This window comes from Equus quagga, chromosome 21 (assembly GCF_021613505.1).
Source record: "Equus quagga isolate Etosha38 chromosome 21, UCLA_HA_Equagga_1.0, whole genome shotgun sequence".
Taxonomy (NCBI): Eukaryota; Metazoa; Chordata; class Mammalia; order Perissodactyla; family Equidae; genus Equus; species Equus quagga.
In genome coordinates, this window is record NC_060287.1 from 40827554 (window position 1) to 40854958 (window position 27405).

The following is a 27405-nucleotide window of genomic DNA, read 5'->3' on the forward strand; positions in this document are numbered from 1 at the left end:
GAGGTGGCCTCGGGGGCTGCTTTCAAGGTAAAACCAGGAGATTTCCTTAGAGTCTGCGTCTGGAGAAGGCCAGAGCTGCATGAAGTACAGCGGGAGGCTGAGGGAGGCCCACCCTGGGTGCTGATGGTCTGTTGGGATAGCCTGGTATGGGCATTTTGGATTCAGAGATTAATCTAGGCCCCCAGCCTGTGGATGGCCTGGGAGCCTCAGACTGGACCTGGATGCCGGGAGGAGGGCAAGATTGGGACCTGGGCCGGGGGAAGGTCTCAGGCAGTGGGGACATGTCAGGGCTGCTGCCTAGTGTGGTGACCGGCCCAAGGTGCCCTTCCACCCTGCGGCCTCTCCTGTAGCTTCTCTACCTGCAGAGCGCAAGGTGGCGCATCCCTGCCCAGGGTCCAGGTTCTTGATGGTCAGTTTCCTGTCACGTGTCCTCTGAAATGTACCCTCTCCTTCACACATGTGACATCAATAGTTCATAAGCACATGAGTGTTCTGTGCAGTGCTGTATACATGTCTGTGTGTGCAGAAGTTTTCTTGGTTGAAAATTTGTTAAATTAGCAAGTTTATTTAGTAATTGATAAAATATTGAATATTGAAGTTGTTGTTTTGTGTGGAATATTTATCATTGCACCAGGATTCTATGCAAGTAGAGTTCTGTTGGTATCGATAGAAATTTTGGTTATTTTTGATACACAGTTTCAATTTTCAAATGTATTTTAACAGCTGGAGGAAGCACGTCAGATGCACTCTCTGTTTGAGAAGGAATTCAGCTGTAAGAACGAGGAGACGGCGCAGGTTGTCAGAAAGCACCAGGAGTTACTGGAGCGCCTGGAGGAGGAGAACGCGGCCAGAGCTCGTCTGGTGCTGGAGCTGCACAAGGCGGAGGGTGAGCAGCCGGCCGGGGTGTGAGGCTCCGGTGACTTTCCTCAGAGAAACTAACCGCCTTGGAGGCACCCCGGAGCTGTGGGGAGTCAGTGCTGCAGAAGACGGGCCGGCGGGTGGCACCCATCCCTTGGCGCTTATCTCCTACTCCTCTGTGAGCTGACCACCTGAGAGTGTGCCGTCATGCAGTGCGATGGGAACGTTCATCTTCCCATCACAGCGATGGGCAGAGGACGCCCCAGGAAGTCTCATCTCTGCCTGCCCCCATGCCCCTGCTCCTGCGTCTGGCGCTCACAGTGGCCTTGTGTGTGTGGGGCACGTGGCCTGAGGGGTGTGCATGGGTGTGGTGTGGGGGTGTCTGGTGGCTCCTGCATCTCACTGGGCTAGCAGTGGGACATCAGCTGTGGGGCTGAGAGCTGGGTGGTCATGCCCCTGTCCTGCTCCTAGAAGGACAGCACCTGGGGCACCCATCATCTGACTGCTCCTTCCGCTCAAGTGGGGCCTCCGCAGCTGCGTCTCTCCCCATCTCCTCAGGCATCCTCGAGGGGTTCAAGGTGGAGAAGGCCAGCTTGCAGGAGGCGCTGGGCCGTAAGGAGGCATCTGAGCAGGGCCTCGTTGTGGAGCTGGAGAGCCTGAGGGAGCAGCTCCAGTGGGTGACCCAGCAGCAGGCGGAGCTGAGGGAGGAAAATGCCACCCTGTGGAGCCAAAAGGAGGCCTTAGCCACCGGGGCAGAAGAGCGAGAAGCTGGTAAGAAATGCCAGTTCCAGGGGGTGGAGGCCAGAGCCATGAAGGGCGGGCGCGTGGGCAGCAGCTGCAGGCTTTCGTGGAAGCTCAACCCTTCCAGAGGGTACAACGGGCAGAAGACGGGAGCAGTCTTCAGAGAGCCTCCATCGTGTGGCTCGGGGAGGGCGTGCGAGGGCCGTGGAGTGTCACCTGTTTGCTGCTCCTGGAAGAGGCTGGTTGTCCTGGTTGGCATGGCCACTCAGTGTCCACACGTCTCCATGAGGGCAGATCGCTTCTGGGAGCAGGAGCCTGTTTGGGACAAGCAGCCAAGACCATGAAAAATGAGGCTACTTGAAAAGTCTGCTTAAAATAACACAAAGTGCCTAATGTTATTCTTAACTAGGAAAGCATGGAGTTTTAACAAAAGGATTTCATTATAGCTCGGATTCTTAGATATTTTAGATTTAAAAATATTTAAAATTCAAGTCTAAACCTGAGCTTCACACACTGGCTGCAGGTGCAGTGTCCTCGGCGGCAGGTCTGCAGGAAGCAGTTACGCATGGGGTCAGGCTTTGCCAGAACTGTGTGTTGCACCCTTGCCCTCACGTCCCCACCTGCAAGGCGCCCGCCTCCCCCACTGCGCCCTGCCCGTCCCTGGAGGCCGTTCACACGCTCAGAAGGCTGTGCTTTGTGCCAGAACTTTGGTCATTATTTACCACCCTGATTGATTCAAGAAACTCGTTTTTCTTCCCCCAATACTTTCTTCTCCTTTTTAGTTTTTCTCATTGATAAACAATCAGCTTTCCATCTTCTCGTCCTCTATTTGAGTTTTGCCCGTCTTTGCTATTTCTGGGCATCTTAGTTCTTCGAGCTCACTGATGTGGGGCTCTTGTGTCACGTTCGGCTCCAACAGGGCTGCGATTTCTTTAAGCAAAGGGTGATTTGTAGCCTGGTTTCTCAGTGCTGTCCACATGGGGCACTCTGAACTGTCTGCTTGTTGTTGCCAGACTTGATCTCTTGCTTGGCTCTTTGTGAGGTATGTGATGTTGCTCTGTCCTTTTCCATTTTTTTGGTTTTTTTGCAAGGGAAGATTCACCCTACTCTAACATCTGTTGCCAATCTTTCTCCTTTTCCTTCATTTTTTTCTCTCTCGCCCCCACAGGCCCAGTACATAGTTGTGTATAGTTGTAAATTCTTCTAGTTTTTCTCTGTGAGCTGCTGCCACAGCATGGCTACTGAGAGACGAGTGGTGTGGTTCTACAACTGGGAACTGAACCTGTGCCACCAAAGCAGAGTGCACTGAACTTTAACCACCAGGCCATCAGGGCTGGCTCTGTCTATTTCCCTTTTTTTGGTGTAAATTTCTGTTAGAAATACTAACTTGGCTTGCTTTTTTCACCCCTTTATTTTCAGTTTTTTTCCATGCTTTTCTTTGAGACTCTTATGGATATTAATAACTTTTTAAAAAGCTGTCTTAGGTATCTTTGTTCCATTAGCCAAGTTTTATTTATTTATTTATCTCTTTTATTTTATTTTATTTTATTTTTGAGGAAGATTGGCCCTGAGCTAACATTCTTGCCAATCTTTCTCTATTTTATGTGGGATGCTGCCACAGCATGGCTTGATAAGGAATGTGTTGAACCGTGCCTGGGGTCTGAACCTGTGAATCCCGGGTCACCAAAGCGGAGCGCATGAAGTCAACCTCTGTGCCACTGGGCCAGCCCCATGTTAGCCAAGTTTTATTTGCCAAGCCACATCTTCTTGCATCTGCCCTGCTCTCTGCTGGTGTTTCCTTTTTCCCTGTGCCTCCCTGGACCTGCTCTCTGCTCTCCGAGAAGGACCTTCCTCCACTGATTGTACGGTTGTGCATCCAGGTGTCCTTCTGCGCTTGCTTCTTCTGCATTCAGGCCAGTGTCCTCCATTCACTGGCTGAAACCTGCTCTCTGCTTTTCCTCCCTCCTGTCTCTGCTCAGCCCCAGCCAAGCTGGTGTCAGGCGAGGCTTTTGTCCATGTTTGTGTGTGAGCACATCCCTGTGAGCAAGTTGTGAAGACACACATGTGAACTCTGTGAACACATGTGAGTGTGTGTGAGCATGTGTGTGAACATGTGTGTGGACTCGAGTACGTGTGCTCTGTGTGTCCCACGTCACATGCAGATTGCTGCCCAAATGGCAGTGGGTTGTGAGTGTTTTCTCCCTGCATCCTTGCTCTCAAGAGGGGCTGTGGGGACTTTCGTGGACCTTGAGTACCTGAAGTTTTCCTTACTTTACCCTCATCCTTAAATGACGTAGCTGGAAAGATATGATTCTAGATTTGATGTCTTTTCCTTTAACGCTTTGAGGCCATAAACCACCGTTTCCTCACATCCGATGTTTCTGTGGAGATACCTTGTTTCCTGGCAGGTGTTTTTAGGAATCTCTTTGCTCTGATGTTCTTACGTGTCACTGTGATATGTCCAGGGTGGGTTTCCCATGCCGTCCTGTTCCGTCTCAGGTCTGACGGGGATTTCTCAGTCATTCTTTCTTCTGTACCCACGCTTTCCTGTCCTCTGGAACTCCCAGTGGGACGGAGCTTCCTTGTGCAGCCCTTTCGCCCTGTCCTCAGAGGTAGCACCCCAGCCCATGTGACAGTCCATGTTCCTCCGCTGGGTGGCTGGGCCCATACTTCATCCACCAAGACCTGTTTTTACTTCCTTGAGTAAACAACAGATGCTCATTGCTCATGGTCCTAGAGCCTGGAGGCCCAAGCTCAGGGCGCCACATGGTCTCCCCCAGGAGAGTGCTGCCTGCATCAGACAGCATCTTCTCGCCATGTCCTCATGTGCACAGGGGCAGGGAGCCTCTGTGGTCTCATCTGGAGGGCACAAACCTCTTCATGAGGCTCCTGCAGCCTGTTCTCCTCTTCCTGGGTGTTGGGACTGTAGAGTGGGGACCCTGCGAGAGACACACAGTGGTGGGACCTGCTGAGCGGCCACACAGCCCTGTGCCGTGGAACAGCCTCGTCTTAGCCCAGGAGCCAAGTGGCTTCCCTCAGCCAGGCCTGGACCCAGTGGCCCTTGGCCCGGCCATTCGGTGGTGGCGTCTGTGTCCATTTCCTGGGGCTCTGCCACACCTGGGCCTGGCTCCTCCTCTGCATTGTCCCGAGGCTGTGACCGCCCCTTCACTTCTGTGTCTCTGGTTCGCCCCTGCAGTGAGGCCTGGCCCACCTGTGTGGCCAGAGCACCTCGGCAGAAGTGGGAGCCTAACCAGGAATGGGGGACAGACTCATGGAGCCCTTCCTGGACCCAGTCTTTCCTCCTTCACTTCGTTTTGTCACCAGGAAATTCTTGTGCTTTCTCTGGGGTCCTCTCGGATTGCTTTCATTTTTGCCTTGTTAAACCCTCAATGATCTCTGTTCCTTCCCTTCAGTCCGCCGTGCAATTTCTGTGTTCCTGTTTGGGGTCTCGTGTGCACTGCCACACTGCAGGTTCCCCTGGGTGAGCTGTGTGAGATGCTGCCCGCCAGCACCACACTTGACCTTCCCTGACCACGGGCTCCCCCAGGTGCAGTCCGGGGGGCCACTTGGTCCTGATTCTGCTGTGGGTCCTTGTGAACATTGACCGACTTTCCAGGAGTTCCAGGAGGTCGTGGCGCCTCGTGGGGAGCTCAGCCCTCCTCGCCTGCGTGGCTCCCGTCAGCTGGGGGCTGCTTCAAGGCAGCCTTCAGGGCACTGTGTCCGTCTTGGGTGCTTTTCTGTGTCTCCTTTGAAAATCAGCACCTGAGCCCCGAAAGCTGGGACCTCCTGCGACACAGCGCACAGCGGCTGTGTTAGTCCGTCCGAGCTGCTGTAGTGAAATGACACAGGTTGGGTGTAAACAACAGATGCTCGTTGCTCATGGTCCTAGAGCCTGGAGCCTCATGCTCAGGGCGCCGCGTGGTCTCCCCCAGGAGAGTGCTGCCTGGGTCGGACAGCATCTTCTCGCCATGTCCTCATGTGCACAGGGGCAGGGAGCCTCTGTGGTCTCATCTGGAGGGCGCGAACCTCCTCATGAGGCTCCTGAGCACCTCCCAAGGGCCCCGCCTCCCAGCACCATCATGTCTGGGGTTAAGAATTCAACATGTGCGTTTGGGGGACACAGACATTCAGACCACGGCAGTGGCTTTATGGAAACGTGTGGTGCTAGGTGTTGTCTGAGGCCAAAAGACGTTCCTGGAATCCTGCTGACATTCTCTCTCCTCCTATCTCTAACTTGCATGTTCTAGGTCATACCTTCTTCTGTTTTCATCTCTGAAAATGCTGTGTATTTTCATTTATAGATGTTCCCGTCACTCTAGCACACAAGGACTCAGGTTTGTAAAAACAGACGAGTGATTTCTGTGTGATATATGCTGTGTGTTTGCGCCAGATTTTACAAAATTGTACTGAAGAGGGGCCAGCCTGGTGGTGCAGTGGTTAAAATCACACGTTCCACTTCCATTGCCCTGGGTTTGCGGGTTTGGATCCTGGGCATGGACCTACGCACCACTCATGAAGCCATGCTGTGGCAGTGTCCCACATACAAAGTAGAGGAAGATGGGCACAGATATTAGCTTGGTGACAATCTTCCTCAAGTCAAAAAAAGGAAGATTGGCACGGATGTTAGCTCAGTGGCAACGTTCCTCGCCAAAAAAAAAAAAAAAAATTTTTTTTTACTGAAGAGAAAAATACTTCAGCGCTTTTGTGGCAAGCTATTGAAGGAACTGGCCACTGTCCTCGTCTGTCCGTGCATAAAGCAGTGAGTCTCTCTCTGGCGAGGCCCTCGTAGGTGCAGAGCTGCAATGCACGCTGCTTTGCAGGAACCCGTGTCTTCTGGTGGCTGCAGTATCCTTGGGCTGGGGACCCTGGGGGCCTGATGGTCTCGAGGAAGGAGCTTGGGGCCCAGGAGGTGTTCCTGTGCTGGCCCCACTTTGCGGTTGTCCCTCAGCATGGCCTGAACAGCTGCACTGACGCCTTCCTCTCCATCCTGCCTGTGTGCAGGTGCCTGTGCTGCCAGCCAGGGGCCTGTCCTCCGACGCTTGGCCTCATGATGGTGTTGCCTGGGTGGACCCTGGGCAGCACTGCCTGTCACAGCAGGAATGTGTGAGCCCCATCTCATGTGCAAGGTCTGTGAACAACATCGTTCTAACTGCACGTTTACAGCTGATTTATCATAATTGATGACATACTATCTTGAAAATTTATTGAGAATGCTATATCAGTGGTGATGATAATTTGTCATAAAAGATTGTCACATTTTTGTAAACTAAGATAATTAAGATTTGAAAGGTGGTGAAATGTAAACAAAAACTTAGGAACTTAATGTTTCTGTTTTTGGATAGTTTGAGCATTGGGGACTCAGAGGGCTTATCAGTTTGTAGTTCCCACTTGGATTGTGGCTCATTGCCCGGTTAATTTTAGGCTGGCATTTGGTTTACTGATGGCTTGACCCTTTCATCTGACACAGCCCCGGCTCGTGGTGAGTGCCTTTAGTCAGCACACCTGCCAGGAGCCGCCACATCAAGCTCCTGCTCCCTCGGGAGGCACCAAGTTCTGTTCATGTTTCCATGTTGGAGAATGCATGTGAAGGCGTAATTCCTAGAAAATTACCTGATACGTCATTTGGGAATACCAAGATGTATTTTTCTTGGTCTTAAAATTTATTTTTTCCAATTTTCATTTAAAAGATGTGTTTTTTTAAAATTTTGGTAACAGTACTTGACTTTATTTGCAGCGGCTGTTTGGCTCACTTGTGGCTGTGTTAGCTGGTGGGCTCGGCATCTGACAGGACACAGACTCGCCTGGCTTGCTGGATGCACGTCCCGTCCTCTGCAGCGCTGTGTGGCCTTGGCCCTGTCCCTCCCTGAGGGAGAGAAGTAGTGGGAAGGGAAGAGCCATGCTCTCTCCCTGAGCCGGAGTCTGCAAGCTTCAGGGAGCCTGTGCTCCTGTCCCCACCAGGACCTGGTCCTGGGATGCCAGGGAGGCTGCTGTCTGCTCTTTTCCAGGCGGCACTGTCGTGTCTGCTGTGCAGGCGTCGCTGTTAGGAAACTCACATGTCACGTTTCTGCTGTAACACAAGCACCGTGCCCTGAGCCGTGGGACTTTCCTCCTGTTTTCTTTGCACCTGTAGCTCTTCAGAAGGAAGTGGAGTATCTAACCAAGGAGCAGTCGGAGACCAGGAGACAGTTTGAGAAAGACCGCTCAGCTCTGCTCTCCCAGATGAAGGTTCTGGAGGCTGAACTGGAGGAGCAGCTCTCTAGGCATCGTGTGTGCGCCCAGCAGGCCGAGGAGCTCTCCGCCCTGAGGCAGCAGATGGGTTCTCTGGACAAGCATTTGCGCAGCCAGCGGCAGTTCATGGATGTAAGGGTTCATTTTTGTCACTGGAAGTCGTCTTTATGGCAGGAACTTCTTTCCAGGTCGCAGGCATCTGTGCTGCATGTTAGACTCGCGTGCAGAGAGCCATCATGTTACCACTGTCTCTCGGTGCCCTTTCACATCTTGTGAGTGTTCCATGACATGTGAGTCTGAGGGAGCGCCCTTCTGAGTCTCCTGGCATGCGCTGCTCTCTGCGGTCTGGGGGAAGTCCATAATGGTTGATTGTAGGCACCGTGTGCCCAGTGCTGGGTGCTGTCCGGGCAGTGCCTCTAGCCCCTGCTGCCTCCCTTGGAACTGTGCTGTCTGCTCTTTCTGTGTCTTGTCTTCTGTCAGTGCTCAGAAGCCTCCCCTGCATTACATCTGAAGAGCCGTTCCTCTTCCTTTAGCCCCATCTCATAAGCAGATGCGATGAAGGAGCCCACGCTTCCGGGCAGTGGACATGCGTGTGGAATGGAAGCCCTGGCTGCAGCGTGAAAGGCGTAGTGGCAGTTAGCGCCAGACCAGGCTCCTTCCCCTCTCGACTATGTGCCCTTCACTTGTTCTCTTCAAAGGGAGGTGGTGCCCCAGGGAGGCGCTGTGCCTCCGTGAGTGCTTCTGAGAGATGATACAAACAGACTGCCTCTCGTGACAGGAGCAGGCCGTCGAGCGGGAGCAGGAGCGTGAGGACTTCCAGCAGGAGATTCAGAGGCTGGAGGAGCAGCTCCGACAGGTGGCCAGGCCGCAGCCCCGGGGCCCGCACGACAGCCATGTAAGTCAGCCTGCTGTGCTGCATGCTGTGGGGGAGCCGTTGTTGTCTACAACGTTTTTAAGCTTTATCTTTTGAAACTTTTTCCTTCCATGCACATGAAACGGCAGCGGGCACAGCTGGATGAGGAGGTAGGGTGTGCCTATCTGTGCTGTCCCTCGAGTGTTGGTGCTGCCCCCTAGCCTGCCCTCTGCATGGCCACTGGGGAGGGGTTGGGCACCTGGTCCTGCTTTTTGCTGTTTTTTCTTGCTTCCTTCTGGTTGGGGCTGGAACTGTCTCCTTCCTCCTGTCTGAAGTAGCTGTAGTTGATTTCCTTATTCTTTTTTAAAAATTATTTTGAGATAATTGTGGATTGATTTGCAGTTGTGAGAAATAAGACCCAGAGAGATCCTGTGTCCCCTTAACCCAGCTCCCCCGTGGTGACAACCTGCAGAACTCAGCCCCAGATCAGGGCCTGATGTGGATGTGCAGACAGATGAGACGAGTCCCTCCCCACCGGTCCCCCAGGCTGCCTTCCCCCTCGCCCAGCTTGTCCTCTGCTCTGCGGGTTTGTTATTCCCATACTGTTACACAAGTGGACCATACGTTGTGTGAGCTTTTGGGACTGACTTTCTGGAGATTCTTCCAGGTTGTTGCTGTGTCTGTAGTTGATTCTTTTTCATTGCTGAGTAGCATTCCATCCCTTACTATCAAAATCAACTTTATTTTACTGACACATGTTGTACCATATTATTATTCTGTGTGTCTTTTTGTTGAGGGGATGTCCTTGCTAATACAGTTTATCACATTCTCTCCCTAGGCGTCATTGTGCAGCCTAGGTCAAAACCACATAGATCAGTTTTCTCTCAGTTGTACTGTGTACTTTATTTGGAAGGTAATTTTGTTTTTTTAACTATTGTATTTCTCAAGCATTTTTTGTTGTTTTAGGTTGAATTGTTACAAGAAAAATTGAGAGAGAAGTCAGATGGACTTAATGAATTGGTTATAAAGAAAGAACTGGCAGATAGACAAGTGTTGATCCAGGAAGAGGAAATTAAACGTCTCGAGGAGACAAATGCCAACACCAGAAGACAAGTAATCCAGCTCCAGGAAGAGCTGGAGAAGCAGAGGAAAACTGTGAAAGAGTTACAGCAAGTAAACACCCTCTGTCTCGTTGGCGTCCACAGGGGTCTCTGGTCGATGGGGCACTTGTTGCCACGTTGCCCTGACTGCTCTGAGCCGGTGGGCAGGTGGGCGGAGCTTTCTCTTCTTCCTTTCACTTGTGCCGTTGGCTGCACCAGGAAGACTACGTAGGAGCCAGGACCCCAGACCAGTGGGCAGCAGAGTTCATTCTGACCTCTGCTTTTATTTACTCGAAGGAGTGACGCTCTGCGTGTCTCTGTGCTGTCAGCCCTCCGCTGCAGCACCACCTCACTGGACTCCTGATGCCTGTGGTCACCAGATGGGAGAGGTCCCCACACCAAGAGGTTTCCAGTTCTCAGTAGACCCCGGCTGGGGGTCCTTCAGCTTCACTCAATTCTGACACCATCTATCTGGAGATGGCGTCAGATCCCACAGGGCAGGGGCTCAGCCCCACTTCAGATGTCAGTCACCAGTCCAGGATGGATAAGTCGGAGGTCCTGCAACCCCCTCCTTGGGTTCAATTAACTTGCAAAAGAGCTCACAGAACCCAGAGAAACATTTTACTTACTAGATCGCTGGTTTATTATTAAAGGACAAAACTCAGGAACAGCCAGGTGGAAGAGATGCACAGGGCAAGGGATGTGGGAAGGGCTCAGAGCTTCACGCTCTGGGAGCACCACCCTCCCAGCACCTCCACGTGTTTGCCAACCCAGAAGCTGCCCGAACCCCATCCTGTTGGGTTTTTATGGAGGTTCCGTTACGTAGGCATGATTGATTAAATCTTTGGTCATTGGTGACTGATTCAACCTCCAACCCCGTCTCTTCCCTGAGGTTGGGGTGGCACTGAGAAGTGCAACCCTCCAAACACATGGTTGGGTCCCCTGTTGACCCGTCCTCTTCCTTAGGTGACCTAGGGGCTTTCCAAAACTTACCTCAGCTCAGGTGTGGCTGGAAGGGGCTTGTTACGAATATCAAGACAGCCTTATCACTTATCACTCAGGAACTTCCAAGGTGTTTAGGAGCTGTGAGCCAGGGATCAGACGAGGCCCAAACAAACACATCACATGCTGCATAGTGACATTTGGTCAGCAACAGACCCCACAGGCCATGGCGATCCTGTAAGATTAGCACCATGTAGCCTAGGTGTGTAGTGAGCTCTATCATCTAGGTTTGTGTGAATCACTCTGTGATGTTCATACAATGACAGAATTGCCTGATGACACATTTCTCAGAACACATCCCCTCTGATAAGTGACATTTGACTGCATTTCTTGTTATAAGTCACAATATCACATTAGTAGCATTTTATACCAATTTTTATGGCACTCCAGTATCTCTCAAGTACTCTAAACTTATCCTTAGTAATTTCATAAAGTAAATATTTAAGGTTTTATGTTGAAAAACTTATTTCATTAGGTACTTGACTTGGAGCTAGTTAGAATTATTTTAATTTTTGAGTTCAGGAATTTACGTCCAGTGATAGTTTTCATACTGTAGTTTGCAGTTACGCATCTGTGGCATACAGGGGTTTTGTTGTCTCTGGAAGTTTAAGCTGAGGTGGGAGAGCTGAGCGTGAGTGGGGTCATCTGATTCTCCTGCCCTCCACCGCTTCCCATGAGCACTTGTCCCTCCTTTTGAGCATTTAGTCAAAAGGAATTCAACTCTTAAGGTTCCATTTCATGTCGCTGGGAGTTAAGAATTACTTGAAAAGTGAGTCTTAGGAGAAATTTTACTTTAGAATCACAGATTTGACCTTAAGACAAATCTTGGAGAGTTTTTACCAGGTGTGTTTGGTTCTTGAAAATGCTGGTGAGAACCATTTAATGAAGTCAAAGCTCTTTCTTGAAGACAGGTTTACTCTCTTGGGAAGGACATTGGGGAGAGGCCCAGGCAGCTTGTGTCACCTGCCTGGAGGGGAGTCATGCCTCTGGTCCAGCCACTTCCTGGGCTTGTGGGGGATAGCTCAGCTTGGGACTGCCTCGTCTGTCCATCCGTCCCTCTCTCCCTCCCTTAGTGTTTCCCTCAGCAAACATTTACTGAGCTTATTAGGTGCCAGGGGTATAGAAAATGCCTTTTTTCCCTCCACAAAGTTGGACCATATATATAGCTTTGTATGCCTTTTTCTTCCCCTCTTAATATATTGTGACCATTTTATCCATGTCAAATATTCTTTGAGGACTTTTTTTTTTTTTGAAGATTTTATTTTTCCTTTTTCTCCCCAAAGCCCCCTTACATAGTTGTGTATTTTTAGTTGTGGGTCCTTGTAGTCGTGGCATGTTAGACGCTGCCTCAGCATGGCCCAATGAGCAGTGCTATCTATGTCCATGCCCAGGATCCGAACCAGTGAAACCCTGGGCTGCTGAAGCGGAGCACACAAACGTAACCAGTCGGCCACGGGGCTGGCCCCAAGGACTTTTTTTTTTTAAGATTTGTTCAACTGCTTTATTAACTTATAAATAAGATCTTTGATTTCATTGTGATTTCTAAATCATAATTAAATATAGACAATGATACTGATTTGTTTATTTTAATTTTATGCCCTATTAACTTACTACAGACCTCCACCTCTCAACTGTTTTCCAGTTGATCTTCTCTGATTTTCTGATAATAATTTTATCAAACTCAAGGACATTGAAATGTCACTTATTTCCACGTTGTGTACCAATTTTATTTGCATCATATACCTTATGATAATGATGACAAAGTAAAATGTTAAGATGTACCTGACTGTTACTTTAAGATAACATCTCTTTGAAGAATTTGTAATGTTTACAAATATTCCTTGTATAGATGTATTGTCAGCCATTGCTCCCTTCTTTGGCAAGTTCTTTCCAATTTTTTAAAAACGGCTAGAGCCTATTTTAATAGTCTAGAGACTATTTTTGTGCCTTGTTGAATAATTACTGAGGATAAATTCCTTGTGGTGCAGTCACAGGCACAGGCTGTGGCCCTCTGTTTGGGACTGCGTCCTTCCCCAGGTGGCTCTGCTCTGGAGCATGGCTGGTCTGTGGGTCGTATGTCTGGTCTGGTCCATGCATGTGTGTGGGGGGTGTGCTCCAGGAAGAGCTGAGGATGATTTACCCTGTAACAAACAGACGTTTGAGGCCCCTGATTCCTGAAATACTTGCCTGAAATCGCATTTTTTGTCTTAAACAGGATAAAGAGGCTTTGCAGGAACAGCAGATGAGTAACTTGCTACTGGTGTCCACTTTGCAGTCTAAACTAGATGAGGGCAAATGCCCCTTGCCTTCTGCAGGCAGCTGTCCCGAGGGTCCAGAAGTCCAGTCAGAGGCAGTGCAGAGGGTGCTCCTGCAGCGTGAGAGCGAGGTAAGGGAGGGCGGGCACGGGCCCTTTCCTCCTCTGCTCAGAGGGTCTGCTGACAGCGTCCGCTGCACTTCAGATGATGCAATTACTGTATATTCTTTGTAATTTTAATGTTTTTATGTGGGTTATAGGATGTTAACTTTTTGGCATGTACTTTTAAATCTTTCAAAGTGATTTTAATAATTATTAATTGCAATATTAGATAACTTTTAATACCTACCTTCTTTTGTTTTAATGAAAGATTTTGGACTTAAAAGAACAACTAGAAAAGGTTAAAGATGACTTAGTAAGTAAAAATGAGGAAGTACTACATCTGACCTTCAAATTAGACATGCAGAACAACCATAGTGCGGCCAGCGTCAGAGAACTTCAAGAAGAGAATGCCAATTTGAAGGTAAACTAAGAGGACCCACCCTGACACCTAAGATTGTGTTGCTTGTGTAAGAGCTGCAGCCGAGGGACTGGGGCCTTGGACCTTCCCAGGCCTGCGCAAGCCTTCTGTCTGGAGACAGGAGGAGGACCCTGTGCAGGCAGGTGATTTCGGCAAGTGCCTGACTTCTGCACTAAGATTGGCAGCTGGGGCTGTGCTAGGAAGTGTTCAGTGGGAGAGCTTTCTGGGAATCAAGAGTGGAGCACGGAGTCCCCTTGATGATGGAGCTCTTCCATGTCCACCTGCACACCGTGCTCTGTGCTTGCGTGTGGCACCAGCAGTCAGGCTTTTGAAAGGATGCTTGTTGGGGCCCAGTACAGGAAAGGCACTTGCCTAGCAACGGAAACTGCCAGGAAAGAAATTATAGCTTTGGAGCAGTGGTACCTGCTTTTGGCTTTTACAGGGGCACCCCATTCTAGAAGTGATTTCTAGTAAATAGTTGCTCATTGTCATCCTTCCTGCAAGTAAGATGATAAAAAATCCAGTTTTAAATCTTCTCTATTATCTTAATTCAACTGTGCTTTTGAAGCAAAAAGAAAAATAACCTCTGTATAGTGGAGTTGATAAAGTTGTAAAGAAGTCCTAACCTTAAAAGATGGCTGTGAAATATATGAGTTTAGAGTCACTGTCTATGGTGCCAAACTGACAGTTGTTGGATGAGTGAACTAACAGCATTGAAAGAAATTCAAGGGATCCAATTCGACAAAGGGTGCAGCTGTATGGCTTTAAAATGTCTTCAGTGAAAGTAGAGTTCTGAGGCAATCTAGTCACTAGTCGTCCTGTCCTTTCGTCCTTTCGGTGGGAGTCTGTCCTTAATTAACAGGTGAGACGTAGATAAGAGCACACTTTAATTACTCTTCAGCCATTGCTTTGAAACAAATTGCCTGGAGAAATGCAGTGATTAATTTTCTAAAGTCAAACTCTAATATGTCATTTTAAAAAGAAAGACTTTAGTAGAAAAACATTTTCAAATCAAGTATTGGTATTTAGAACTCCAGGCTTATTTAATTAGGATATTCCACGTCTGCAGGGCCGGGACTGTTTCCTGTAGTAATGCTGCTTTGGCTTTGTTGTTATCATCTCCACAGGCATTTCTACAGAACAAAGAAAGGGAGATAAAGTGTGTGAGTGAGCAGCTTGAGGCGCAGCTGGCTGGGATGGGAACTGGCGCTCTCAGTGAGGTAGGCCTCCCGACGCTGGATGCAGTCCAGGCTTGTGCCTTGGGCCTTAACTGCGTCTTGTGCATTGAGTTCTTGGTAGTTTGTCACTGTGATCTGGGGACCCCGGGGGGCCTTTGGGATGGCAGTAAACTATGTCATTATATACAGTTGATAATGGTTTTTTCATTAATTTTGGAGGTAAGGATGGTGGGGGGCTGGTGGGGTGAAAAGGAGAAGTTTTATCTGTAGATTTTCATGTCTCCAAACTTTGCAGTGACAGAGGCTGTTGGGATATTAATGATCTGTGTTGGTATCTTATATGTTTGGCAGAACTTAAAGATATCCTTTTTGTTACTTTGAGGAATACCCTTAAAACCAGTGACTAATTATTTAAAGGAGGTTGTATCTGTTACTGTTCCTTAGTGTTCCAGAATTGGCCATGTGAGTATAATTTTACATACTAAAATATTATAAATATTAAAGATAGTTTTTGTGATAAGGAAAATATTTTAGTTTCACTAAGAATAGAGAGCTATATAAACACAATTCGAAATATTTTCTTTTGAGATTTTTGTTCATTTCTAGATATGTGCAAATCTGTACATCCTTTGTTTTCTGTAATTCTACTTCTAATGTTTTTTGACTGTATGGACGATATCTTTGCTTTGATGTAATAAATACAACTAAAATTTCACTTGTAGGAATAACTTTTGTTAGGTTTCTAATTCTTTGAAGGAAACCACATTTTGATATATTTTCTACCCTTATTTTATGTCAGTGAAGATTTTCATTTCCTGGAATCATAGTATCTTTCAGGTTTGTTGGGAAAACTGAACTCTTCTGTCCCCATTGCTCGTTGTTAAGACCTCTGTCAATATGGCTATCGTTATTTCTTTTCTGTACTTCGTTCTCCAGCAGCTCCTTGACATCCTAACACCTTATTCTCAACATCTGTTGTTCCTTCCTTCTTTGTCTATTCCGACACCTGGGTTAGTGTTCTTTCTTTAATTTTATCATTTATTTTTCCCCTTATTCTGTAGTTTTCAATGAAGAAGTCTTGAACATCTTTTGTTAAATGTATTCCTAAGTATTTTAGGTTTGTTGCACTATTGTAAGTGGGCTTTAAAAAAAATTTCATCATCCAGTTGTTTGCTGTGAGTGTACGTACGTACATACATAGATGTATTTGTAGATATATAATTTTTGTATACTAATGTTGTGTCCTGTTACCTTGCTAAGTTGATGGATACTAGGAGTGTGTTTATAGATTCCTGGGGCTTTCTGTGTGTAAGATACACTGTCTGCAAATAGACCCAGTTTTGTTTCTTTCCAATCTTTTCTTTTAATTCTTTTTCTTCCTTGTCACAATGTCTAGCACTTCCAGGACAATGTTAATAAAATAGGTGATAGCAGTTGTCCTTTGTTCTTGATCTTGGGGAAAGTATTGAGTGTTTCACCATTAAGTATGATGTTAGCTGTAGGTTTTTCATAGATGTCTTTTATCAGGTTGAGGACGTTCTTTTCTATTTCTAGTTTGCTTCTTTTACATCTTTTGAATTAGTTATATTATTTTTCTCTTCAATTCTACTAACAGGGTTAATTACACTGGTTTTTGAAGGTTAAACCAACCGTGCATTCCTGGGATAAACCGACTTGTGGTGATGTGCAACCCTTTTAATATGTTGTTGGATTTGATGTGCTGGTATTTTGTCAGTGGTTTTTGCATCTGTATTCATGAGTGATATTGGTCTGTAATTTTCTTCTTTGGTAATATTTTATCAGGTTTTGGTATGAAGGTTTTGCTGGTCTTATGAAATGTGTTGGAAGTTTTCCCGCTGTCTCCATTTTCTGAAAGAGGTTATTTAACATAGATGTGATTTTTTTTTTTTCTTTAAATGTTTTAATAGAATCAACAGTGAAACTGTCTGGCTGTGAAGGTTACTTAAGTAGGAGGTTTTTGATAATGAATTTAATTAATAAATATAGAGGTATTTGGATTTCTCTTTCATCTTGTGTTAGTTTTGATAAGTTGTATTTTTCAAAGAATTTATTGGGGCTGGCCCAGTGGCATAGTGGTTAAGTTTGTGTGCTCTGCTTTGTCAGCCCCACGTTCACAGGTTGGGATCCCAGGTGCAGACCTAGCATTGCTTGTCAAGCCATGCTATGACGGCATCCCACATAACGTAGAGGAGGATTAGCACAGATGGTAGCTCAGGGCCAATCTTCCTCCAAAAAAGAAAATAATTTATCTATTTCATCTAACTTGTCAAATTTCTTGGAGTGAAGTTCATAGTCTTTTCCTTATTATTCCTTAGGAAATTCCCATTTCCTTACTAACTCATTGACTATCTTAAATTCTGCATTGATGACCATTTTTTCATTCCGGATTGGTGAATTTGTGGTTTCTCTTTTTCTTGAAGTCTCTCTAGCTAGGGGTTTATCACTTTTGTTGATGTTTTCAAAAACCAGATTTTGGTTTTGCTAGTTTTCTCAGTTTTTTCTGTCTGTTTGGTTTGTCTTATATTTATTCCCTGATTCCTTCTACTTACCTTGGGTTTATTTTGCTCTTTTTCCAGCTTCTTTGGGTAGACCCTTAGGTCACTGATTTTAGACAGGTCTTATTTTTTAATATAACCATTTATTACCTGTAAATTTTTCGGTTTTTAAAAAACATACATACGGTAAAATTCACTTTTTTTGGACAGTTCTGTGAGTTTGGAAATATGCATTAAGTCCTGTAATCACGACTGCAATCAAGATATGGAACAGTCCTTCACTCAGAAACTCTCCTGTGCAGCCCTTGTGGTCACCATCCCCACTCCCAGCGTGGCAGCCACAGTCTGTTCTTCAGCCCTGTAGTTTGCCTTTTCCAGAATACTCTGTCAAGTCACTCAGCATCGTGTGTTTGCAGTTCATCTCTGTTGCACTTATCAGTGATTCGTTCCTTTTATTGCTGAGCGGTGTTATAAAGATGTTCCATGGTTGGTTTATCCGTTCACTCATTGATGGATCTTTGGTTGTTTCTAGGTTTTGGCAATTATGAATTGAGCTGCTGTAAACCTCCATGTACAGGTTTTTGTGTGAAAATAAATTTTCATTTCTATGGGGTAAATACCTAGGAGTAGAGTGGCTGATTCATGTGTAAGTATGTGTTTAACCTTAAAAGAAGCTGTCAAACTGTTTCCAAAGTTGCTCTACCATTTACCATGCACCGCCAGCAGTGCATGAGGGCTCCAGTCAATCACGTCTTCACCAGCACGTGGTATGGTCAGTCTTACTTGTTTTAGCCATTTTAGTAGGTGTGTAGTGGTATATACACTTGGGGTTTAATTCACATTTTCTTAATGACTAATGATCCTGAGCATCTTTTTATAGGCTATTTTGCCATACATATTGTGGCAAAATGTTTATTCAAATCCTTTGCTAATTTTTTAAAAGTTGGATTGTTCATTTTCATACTGAGTTTTGGGAATTCCTCGTATCTTCTGAATATGGTTTTGTTTATTTGTTTGTTTTGTTTTTTAAGATTGGTACCTGAGCTAACATCTGTTGCCAATCTTTTTTTTTTTTCCTTCTTCTTCTTCCCAAAGCCTCCCAGTACATAGTTGTATCTTCTAGTTGTGAGTGCCTCTGGTTGTGGCATGTGGGACACTGCCTCAGAATGGCCTGATGAGTGGTGCCATGTCTGCACCTAGGATCTGAACTGGCAAAACCCTGGGCCGCTGAAGTGGAGTGTGTGAACTTAACCACTTGGCCATGGCACTGGCCCCTGAACGTGTTTTTTTGATATATGATCTGCAGATATTTTCACCCACTGCAGCTGTCTCTTTATTCTCTTTAACAGTGTTTTTCACAGAGCAAAACCTTTTAGTTTTGATGAAGTTCAATTTATTAATTTTTTAAATGGATATCCTTTTGGATTTGTATCTGAGAGCTCTTTACCTAATCCCAGATCACAAAGATTTTCTCATATGTTTTCTCTTAGAAATTTCATAGTTTTGCTTGGTATTCAAGTCTATGATGTATTTTTTGGCACATGGGTGTGTAATTGTTCCAGCACTGTTTGTTCAAACAGTAATCTTTTCTCCATTGAAAATCTTTGGAGAAATCTGTGGAGAAAATCTTCTCCATATTTGTTTGGATCTATTTCTGAACTCTATTCAGTTTTATTGATCTAGGTTTATCTCTCTTTACTAATACCACACTATTTCTGTAGCTTTTCAGTAAGTCTTGAAGTCAGATAATGTAAATCATCCAACTTCTTCTGTTTACAAAATTGTTTTGGTTCTTCTAGTTCCTTTGGCTTTCCATATAATTGTAGAATCAACAAAGTGATATCTACAGAAGAATCTTGCTGGCATTTTGATTTGGATTGCATTGAGTCTAGATTGATCGTGAAAGAATTAACATCTTGACAATATTGAGTCTTCCAATCCGTGAACGTGGTGTAACTCTCTATTTATTTGTCGTCTTGGATTTCTTTCATTGGTGGTGTATTGTTTTCAACTTATGTATCCTGCATGTGTTTTGTTAGATTTATATCTACATATTTTTGTTGTGGTGCTATCCTAAATGATATGTTTATTTAATTTAAAAATAGTATGTTTTGGGGCCAGCCTGGTGGCACAGTGGTTAAGTTCGCATGTTCTACTTCGGTGCCCTGGGGTTCGCCAGTTTGGATCCCGTGTGCTGACATGGCACCACTTGGCAAGCCATGCTGTGATAGGCGTCCCATATATAAAGTAGAGGAAGGTGGGCACGGATGTTAGCTTAGGGGTCAGTCTTCCTCAGCAAAAAGAGGAGGATTGGTGGCAGATGTGAGCTCAGGGCTAATCTTCCTCAAAAGAAAAGAAAATTTTGAATTCTACTTGTTCATTGCTAGTATATAGAAATGCAATAGATTTTTTAAAATATTAACCTTGTATCCTATGACTTTGCTAAATTCACTAATTAAATCTAGGAGCTTTTTTTGTTTATTCCATGGAATTTTCTATGTAGACTGTAATATCATCTGCAAATAGGGACAGTTTAATTTCTACTTTTCCATTCTGTACAGTTTTTATATCCTTTTCTTGCCTTTTGAGTTCGGACTTCCAGTACTATGTTGAATAGCAGTGGACATTTTTGCCTTGTTTCAGATCTTAAGGGAAAACATTCTGTCTTTCACTATTAAGTGTGATATTAGCTGTAGGTTTTAAAAATGATATTCCTTATCAAGTTAAGGAAGTTCTTCCCTACTCCTTGTTTTCTGAGTTTTTATCAAGAATGGTATTGAATTTTGCCAAATCAACTTTTGTTTTTTAGCAGTTGATAGGATCATGTGATTTTTCTTCTTTGTCCTATTAATAATTAGGCATATTACATTGATGGATTTTCAAATATTAAACCAGCCTTGAGTCCCTGGAATAAACCCCACTTGGTCACAGTGTATAGTTCTTTTTATATTTGCTGAGTTCTATTTACTAGTATTTTGTTAAGAATCTGTTTATCTGTATTCGTCAGGGATATTCGTCTCTCGTTTTCTGGTGAATTCTGTCTGGTTTTGGTATCAGAGTAATATTGGTTTCACTGAATGAATTGTTCCCTTGACTATTTTCTGGAAGAGGTTGTATAGAATTGGTATTATTTGTTCTTTAAATGTTGAGTAGAATTTTTGAGTGAAACCAGCTGGACCTAGCAAGTTCTTTTTTTTAATTATGGAGTAAATTTCCTTACTAGGTGTAGGGCTGTTCAAATTATTTCATTATTGGAAATTTATTTTTTGAGGTGTTTTTTCTGCCTCACACTCTGTTTTGGAGCTCCAGTTACAATATGCTATACCTTTTACATTGTCCTATGGGTGTTTGAGGCTGTGTGCATTTTTTATAATTCTTTTCTTTTCCTCTTATGGGATAATGGACTCGCTGTCATATCCAGGGTTTTCTTAAGCCCATTGAGTGAATCTCTAAATTTCATACATTGTAATTTTTAGTTCTGGAATTTTGGTTTCTTTTCATAGTTTTCTCTGCCTGACTTCTTCTCTTTTTGTTTGTCATGAGCATTCTTGTCTTTACGTCCTGAACACAGCTGTGGTGTAGGCTTTAACACCCGTGTTAGCTCGTTCCAGCTTTTTTGTCATCTTCGGATTGGTTGCCATTGGTTGTCTTTTTTTGTTAAGAATTGACCACATGTTGCTGATTTTTTTGTGTGTAGATTAATTTTCGTTTGCATTCTTGATATCCTGCCAATTATGTTGTGGGGACTCTTGCTTCTGAAGAGCGTTGAGGCTTTGTTTCAATGATAGTTGTCTTGGTTAGACTCAAGTATGCACTCTGTCCTGCCTGCAGAGAGAGTGCCCGGATTGGCCCAGGATGTGGGCGGAGCTGACACACAGGGTTCGGGATTTCCTTCCCTGCTTCTCTGTCCTTCTCTGTCCTTCTCTGTGGCTCCAGCTGCCCTGGCCCCTTCTCCCGGGCCTTATCTGGCTGCGTTGCTCCAGGACACAGACGGAGAGACGGAAACTCCCCCATCTGGGGGCCTCTGTCATGTCTGAGTCCCCTGCAAGGTGTCCTGGACCTGCAGGCGGGTTGGGTGTGGCTGTTAGGTTTCGCAAGGTGGGTTCTGAGGAGTGTCCGTCTGCACACCCGTCTTGGAGCTCCACGGCCCCTCCTGGGTGATTTCAGCCCCGCCTCATGATGCCTCACAGAATACCACCAGCAAGGGAGAGACGCCCTCTGAGACACCACTTCTGGGTCAGGGGGGCCGTCTTGGCTGCCCTTGGTGGGAGTGCTCAGGCCTGATCTCTTCCACGCTGTTCCGTGTCTAAAGGGCCACCACACACGCTCAGGGAGACGGTGCCCTGTGTGCTGGGCCTGCATGTCTGTTGCTTTTTGGCCCTGCCTGCGCTGCCATCCTCCTCCTCCTGGCACCCTTGCCTGTTGTTGCTCCTCTGCCTCCTCGCCTGCTCTGGTTGCGCTATGTCTCAGAGGGCTTATTTTAGGTTGTGGTGTTTTACATTTTAAAGCCAGCTTCATATGCTGGCTGTAATTTTTTTTTTTTGAGGAAGGTTAACCCTGAGCTAACATCTGCCACCAATCCTCTTCTTTTGCTGAGAAAGACTGGCCCTGAGCTAACGTCTGTGCTCATCTTCCTCTACTTCATATGTGGGATGCCTACCACAGCATGGCCTGCCAAGTGGTGCCATGTCCTCACCAGTGATCCGAACTGGCGAGCCCCAGGCTGCTGAAGTGGAACGTGTACACTTAGCCACTGTGCCACCGGGCCAGCTCCCTGGCTGTAATATTTTAAGTGTAATATTTGTGTTGTGAGTGTGGCTGCTTTGTACTGTGTACCTTTTCATCTCAGTGTAATTAGTGCATTACATGAATAAGCACAAATTATACACCATCAGAATTATCCCTAAAACTTCCTTAACTTTTCTGTGAGTAGGGGGACATGGGTCTGTGCACACACAGCATGGGGGGTGCAAACTGCAGCTGGGTGTGAGGGTCTCACTTCATGCTGAGACATTCTTTTGCTAACTTTGTAATATGGCATTCAGACATAGTAAATGTGTGTCAATGTATGACTGATAGTATCCAAACCAAAACCAAAAATTAATCAGTTTTCTTGTTTTCGTTTTCACTACGGGCCAGATTTGAATGTGAATTTAAAGTAAGTGTTAAGTAATACTCGTGAAACCAAGAATTGTCATGAAACCCTCAATTTTTTGGAAGCAAAGTATTAGACTATAACAAATTGGTTGAAGCTTGTTAACTAGAACACAAATTGGTTAGAATTTTTATTTTTTGGTCACTATCAGTGATGTGATCTTAAGAGAATGGAGTTGGGAGCCATATTGACATAGATTTCAATCCTGATTTTCCATTTACTGTCTTTGTGGTCTTGGCAAGATATTTAATATCTAAGTTTCAATTGTTCCATCTTTGATATAGGAATAATAACATTTCTCACCTTAAAATTGTTGAAGATTAGATAAATAGCACAAGTAAAAGCGTTCTTAGTTGGCTGGTGTGGCACAGTGCTCAGCACAGGGTGGTCGAGGAGACAGAAACGATGTCCCCACGTCCCCGTGCAAACAGTGTGGAAATGTGCTCACTCACATTCCTCATTAACACACATTCTCTAGCCTGATTTTCTCACTTTCATTCTTATTCTAGTGTTAGAATGATACCTAAAATCTAAATGCTCCCTTTAGGAAAATTAAACAAATCAAAGTTGTTTAGATGGTAACAAAACGCACGTTTAGAAGGTGGTAGCACATGAGTATGTAGGTGTCATTGATTGAGAAGTGGCCAAGTTAGAGCTGCTTCTGTATTTCGGCGGCCAAGGGTTGTGGTCCTAACAGCGGTGGGACGCAGCCTTGACTGAAGGGTCGGAGCAAGTGGCAAAGCAGCAGCGGGAGGTGGTGCTGTCCGACTGTTCGATGAGCTTGAAGTAGTCACGGTGCCGCATTTGGGTGTTTTTCAAATTTTAAATGTCTTTGGGTGACGTTGTTAGTTTCTTCCCACAGTTGTTTTGTTTTTCGAGCTGTGAAGTCTCTCCACTTCTGTAAGAATGAATTCAGGCTTAACTGTAAGTTGAAAGAGGGAAATTCTGAAGTTGTTACACTTAATTTGCCTCTGAAATGTGTTTTTCAGGTTATGTATAGCAGAAGTTCTGAAATCGAGGAGCTGAAATCCATTATTGAGAATTTGCAAGAGAATCAGGAACGATTACAGAAGGATAAGGCAGAAGAAATTGAGCAGCTCCATGAAGTCATCGAGAAACTGCAGAGAGAGCTCTCCCTCGGGGGACTTGCGGTGCATGAAGTCAGTGACTGCCGTGCCGAAGACCTGCAGAGTGAGCTGGAGCGGGGGCTGCTCTGCCTCCAGGCTGAGGGGGCCGAGGCCCATGCGATGCTGGAGGGTGAGCTCCAAGCCGCGCTGGCTGCCAAGGAGGCCCTGAGCCAGCTGCTTGCTGAGCAGGAGCGCAGGCATGGCCAGGCCCTGGAGGCCCTGCAGCAGCGCCTGCGGGGTGCTGAGGAGGCTGCCGCAGGGCAGCTGGCGGAGCTGAGGCATGGCACGGCCCGCAGGGAGGCCGAGGTCCAGCGCCTGGCCTCCCAGATCCGAGAGTTCGAAGCTGCTCTAAAAGCAAAAGAAGTGAAGATTGTGGAAAGAGATTTAGAAATTGAGGCCATGAACAAACAGAAGTCTGCCTACTCCACCGAGCTGCAGAACATCCTGTCGGCCTTAACCCGCTTCCGCCGTGCCCTGGAACAGCAGCCCCTGGCTGCTGCGGACGAGCCCCCTGAGCTGCAGCGGCTCCGAGCGCAGTGTGCCCGCCTCAGCCGCCAGCTGCAGACACTGAACCAGCGGTTCCTGAGGTGCCAGGAGGCACTGGACAAGCCACAGGAGCACGGGGCCCATCTGTACCCTCGTGTAGAGGTCAGCTCCCAGGGATGGGTCCCCTGGGGTTAAAGAGGCTTTCTGTGATGAAGAGTCAGAACAGGGTGTGGGCAGCAGGAAGCTGACCACAACCCCCAACGGCCATGGCAGTGACCCACAGGTGGGCCTCATTCACTCTGCAGGCCCACAGGTGTCTCAGCTTCTGTGTTCAGAGAGCTGGGGCGTGCTGGGGGAGCTGGGGTGTCCCTGGAGCCTGCAGGAAGCCCTCACCAGGCAGTGAGTGGCCGAGCCCTGGGGCTGGACCAGAGGGAGTTAAGTGTTCTCTGAAGAAGACTGAATTTCTTTTCTTTCTCTTCTACTCTTTTTCTTTTAATTTTAATGACCTTCCTTCTTTCTCTGCTGGGCAGGGAGGATGCAGTTTCCATTGGGTGGCTCATGATGTAGAGAAATGAGTCTGAAGCTCATGCTGGCCTGGGGCCCATTTAGGATCCGTAGAACTTCAAGTCAGAACACACGTACACTGTGAAATCGGGCTGGGGTTTCACTGTTTTGTACAGTTTTAAACTTAATATCGTAAGTTATTAAGCTTTTTAAAACACTTCTTTAATAGGATAGGGAACATCAGTGATGTGGAGAGTACCTGATGTGAAGTCTCTTACTTCCCCTCTGGGTTCTAGTTAGATGGTCCATCCTTTAATGAGCATTCCCTCTAAAACGCTTTATGCTCATTTCATTTTGGAACATGTTCCAGTTTGTTTTTGAGTAGAAGTCGGGATTCACAGCCTGCTGCCCCACACCAGCTCAGCATTCTGTGTCGAGCGGCCGCGTTTCCATGTGCTTTGTGGGGTCACCCTCAGTTGGTGCCTAGGCCCTTGGAGCCATCAGCCTCGAGCACATCTTGACCTGCTGTGGGTGTTGGGTGCACAGTGCTGGTCTCCTGCTCTCCCTGTGTGATTTTGGAGACGGGAGACTTGCTGGTTACGACCTGTGGACTTTCCCTCATGGCCCTGCTGGCTGACACATTGGCTCCAGGACTCCCGAGAGTCTGAAGCACCCAGCACCCGGCTCACTGCACGTCTGTCTGATGTGTTTAGCTTTGTCTTTATAAGCATCATCATTGTTCTCTCTCCTTATTGTAGAGTCTGGTTAAGGATGGTTTGCAGCCTGCGAAAGCCCTGGTGACGTCAGACCATGCAGGTCTCCAGAAGCGAGACAGTGTGATGTCGGTGCTCACAGTCTGCCAGAGGCAGCTGGAGTCTGAGCTGCTCTTGGTGAAAAACGAACTGCACTTGAGTGTGGAGGACCATGGCAAAGTGTCAGGGCGAGCGAAGGTACTGCGGTGGCTCCGGGAGAGGCTGGGCATTGAGCACATGGGGCAGATTGGGGCAGAGATTCGCTCTGGCACTTCGGCTGGCTGTGACACACATTATGTAGACTGTAGACAGTGACAGTGATTTTGCAGAGTCTCTCACGTTCTTGTGGCAGTGCTGTTCAGATCTGTTTTGAAATTGGCTACATGTTTTATTCAAGCGCCCTAGAAGCACACATTTCCCAGTCTAATCAGCTGGTGAGAAATGAGCAGTTACTTCCTCCTTATGATCGATACAAGCAGGATTTAGCTGGCCTGCAGGGCTCGTCTCTAGGATTTTTTTGTGTGGGGACACATCACCACACAGCCGTACTGTGGCTTCTGAACTTTATCGCCAGGGTCTCTTTTATGTTGAAAGCTTTCACATTTATTTTTTTAACCTCAGTTTATTTTTCGTACATAATTTTACTTGTGCTCCCAGCAAAGCAGAGCAGAATAATCTGGAGTTCAACAGTTTAAAATTCTGATCACCAGGACAGAAGCTACAAGAAAGTTGACATTTCTTTCCCTAGGGTGGGGAGGTTGCACATCGGCAATGTCACATTGTTGCAGGGTCGAGGTGTTATGAAAACCAAAAGTGGTTGGCTGGTTTGGAGGGTTACCACACTGTGCTTCGGTCTGCAGCCTGCTCAGACCTGGCTCTCTTGAGACCGGTAACCCTGCTGGTCTGGACGTTGTACAGTTTGCTAGGATGTTCAGCCCCACCCTCCTGGGAACACTCCTATGAGATGCCACATGCACCACGTTAGAATGGTAGACTCTAAGACTCTGAATTCCACGGCCCACCAGCCCAGTGGTTTCAGAGCAGGACTATGGGCCTGTGTCTGCGGTTTTGACAGAAGATTCCTGAATCTGGTTTCATGTGTTTATCAAATCCCCTCAGGAAATATATTCTATTTAGAGAGAAGCTTTTCACCAACTCTGTATAGCAAACTTGTCTCAGTACCCTCATGGTAGGAGCGTGCGTTTGAATTCTTAAGAGAAAACTCAGCCCTGCAATATCATGAACTGGTCGACAAATTCTTACAAGTTACACACTGACAGGGAAATTCCAAATTTGTTCCGTAAATCACAATTTTGTGTTTTTCAATGTTTGCATATAGAACTTTCCAGGACTTTTTTTCCTTAAAAAAAAAAAGCTTACATCCTCAGTATATTACCACAGAAATAGGTTATGACAATTTGCCTGTGTGTGTGTGGTAAAACACACATAACGTAAGATTTACATCTTAACCATTTTTAAATGTACAGTTCAGTGGTATTAAATACATTCATAATGTTGTGTACTCATCCCTCTCCATAGCTTTTTTCATCTAGTAAAACTCAAACTCTGTCCCCATTAAACAGTAACTCCAGTTCCCCTCTCTTCTTAGCCCCTGGCAACCACCATTCTCCTTCCTGTCTTTATGAATCTGACTCCTCTAGGGGCCTCATATAAGTGGATCATACAGTATTTGTCTTTTTGTGACTGGCTTATTTCACTTAAATGTTCTCAAGGTTCAACCATGTTGTAGCATGTGTCAGAATTTCTTTTTTAAGGCTGAATAATAATTTGGTTATATATGCAGTATTTTTTTTGAGAAACAAATCCTGCATTTGTTTCTCCAAAAAAAATGCTGCTGTGAACATGAGTGCGCAAATATCTCTTAGAGACCCTGCTTTCAATTCTTTTGGGTATGTACCCAAAAGTGGAATTTCTGGATCATCTGGTAATCCTATTTTCAACTTTTTGAGGAACTGCCATACTGTTTTCCATAGCGGCTGCACCACTTGACTTTCCCATCAAAAGTACACAAGGGGTCCAAGTTCTCCACGTCTTCACCAACACTTGTTATTTTCTGTCTTTTTGATAGTGGTCATCCTCACATGTGAGGTGGTATCTCACATACTTTTGA

General features: G+C 46.1%; 1 protein-coding gene across 12 annotated transcripts in view; it reads left to right on the forward strand.

Annotated features, from left to right (window-relative positions):
- Nucleotides 1-27405, forward strand: part of PCNT (pericentrin) — a 140618-nt gene that overhangs the window by 77057 nt on the left and 36156 nt on the right. For 9 of the 12 annotated variants that reach the window (XM_046648032.1, XM_046648028.1, XM_046648021.1 and 6 more), the window contains 12 exons: nucleotides 724-886; nucleotides 1417-1629; nucleotides 5901-5933; nucleotides 7730-7959; nucleotides 8606-8722; nucleotides 8830-8850; nucleotides 9647-9853; nucleotides 12998-13168; nucleotides 13407-13559; nucleotides 14684-14776; nucleotides 23395-24180; nucleotides 25281-25472. In XM_046648032.1, the coding sequence (XP_046503988.1) occupies nucleotides 724-886; nucleotides 1417-1629; nucleotides 5901-5933; nucleotides 7730-7959; nucleotides 8606-8722; nucleotides 8830-8850; nucleotides 9647-9853; nucleotides 12998-13168; nucleotides 13407-13559; nucleotides 14684-14776; nucleotides 23395-24180; nucleotides 25281-25472 (2379 nt within the window). The remainder of the gene's footprint in view (nucleotides 1-723; nucleotides 887-1416; nucleotides 1630-5900; nucleotides 5934-7729; nucleotides 7960-8605; nucleotides 8723-8829; nucleotides 8851-9646; nucleotides 9854-12997; nucleotides 13169-13406; nucleotides 13560-14683; nucleotides 14777-23394; nucleotides 24181-25280; nucleotides 25473-27405) is intronic. The other 3 variants (XM_046648024.1, XM_046648029.1, XM_046648023.1) reach the window with 2 other exon arrangements.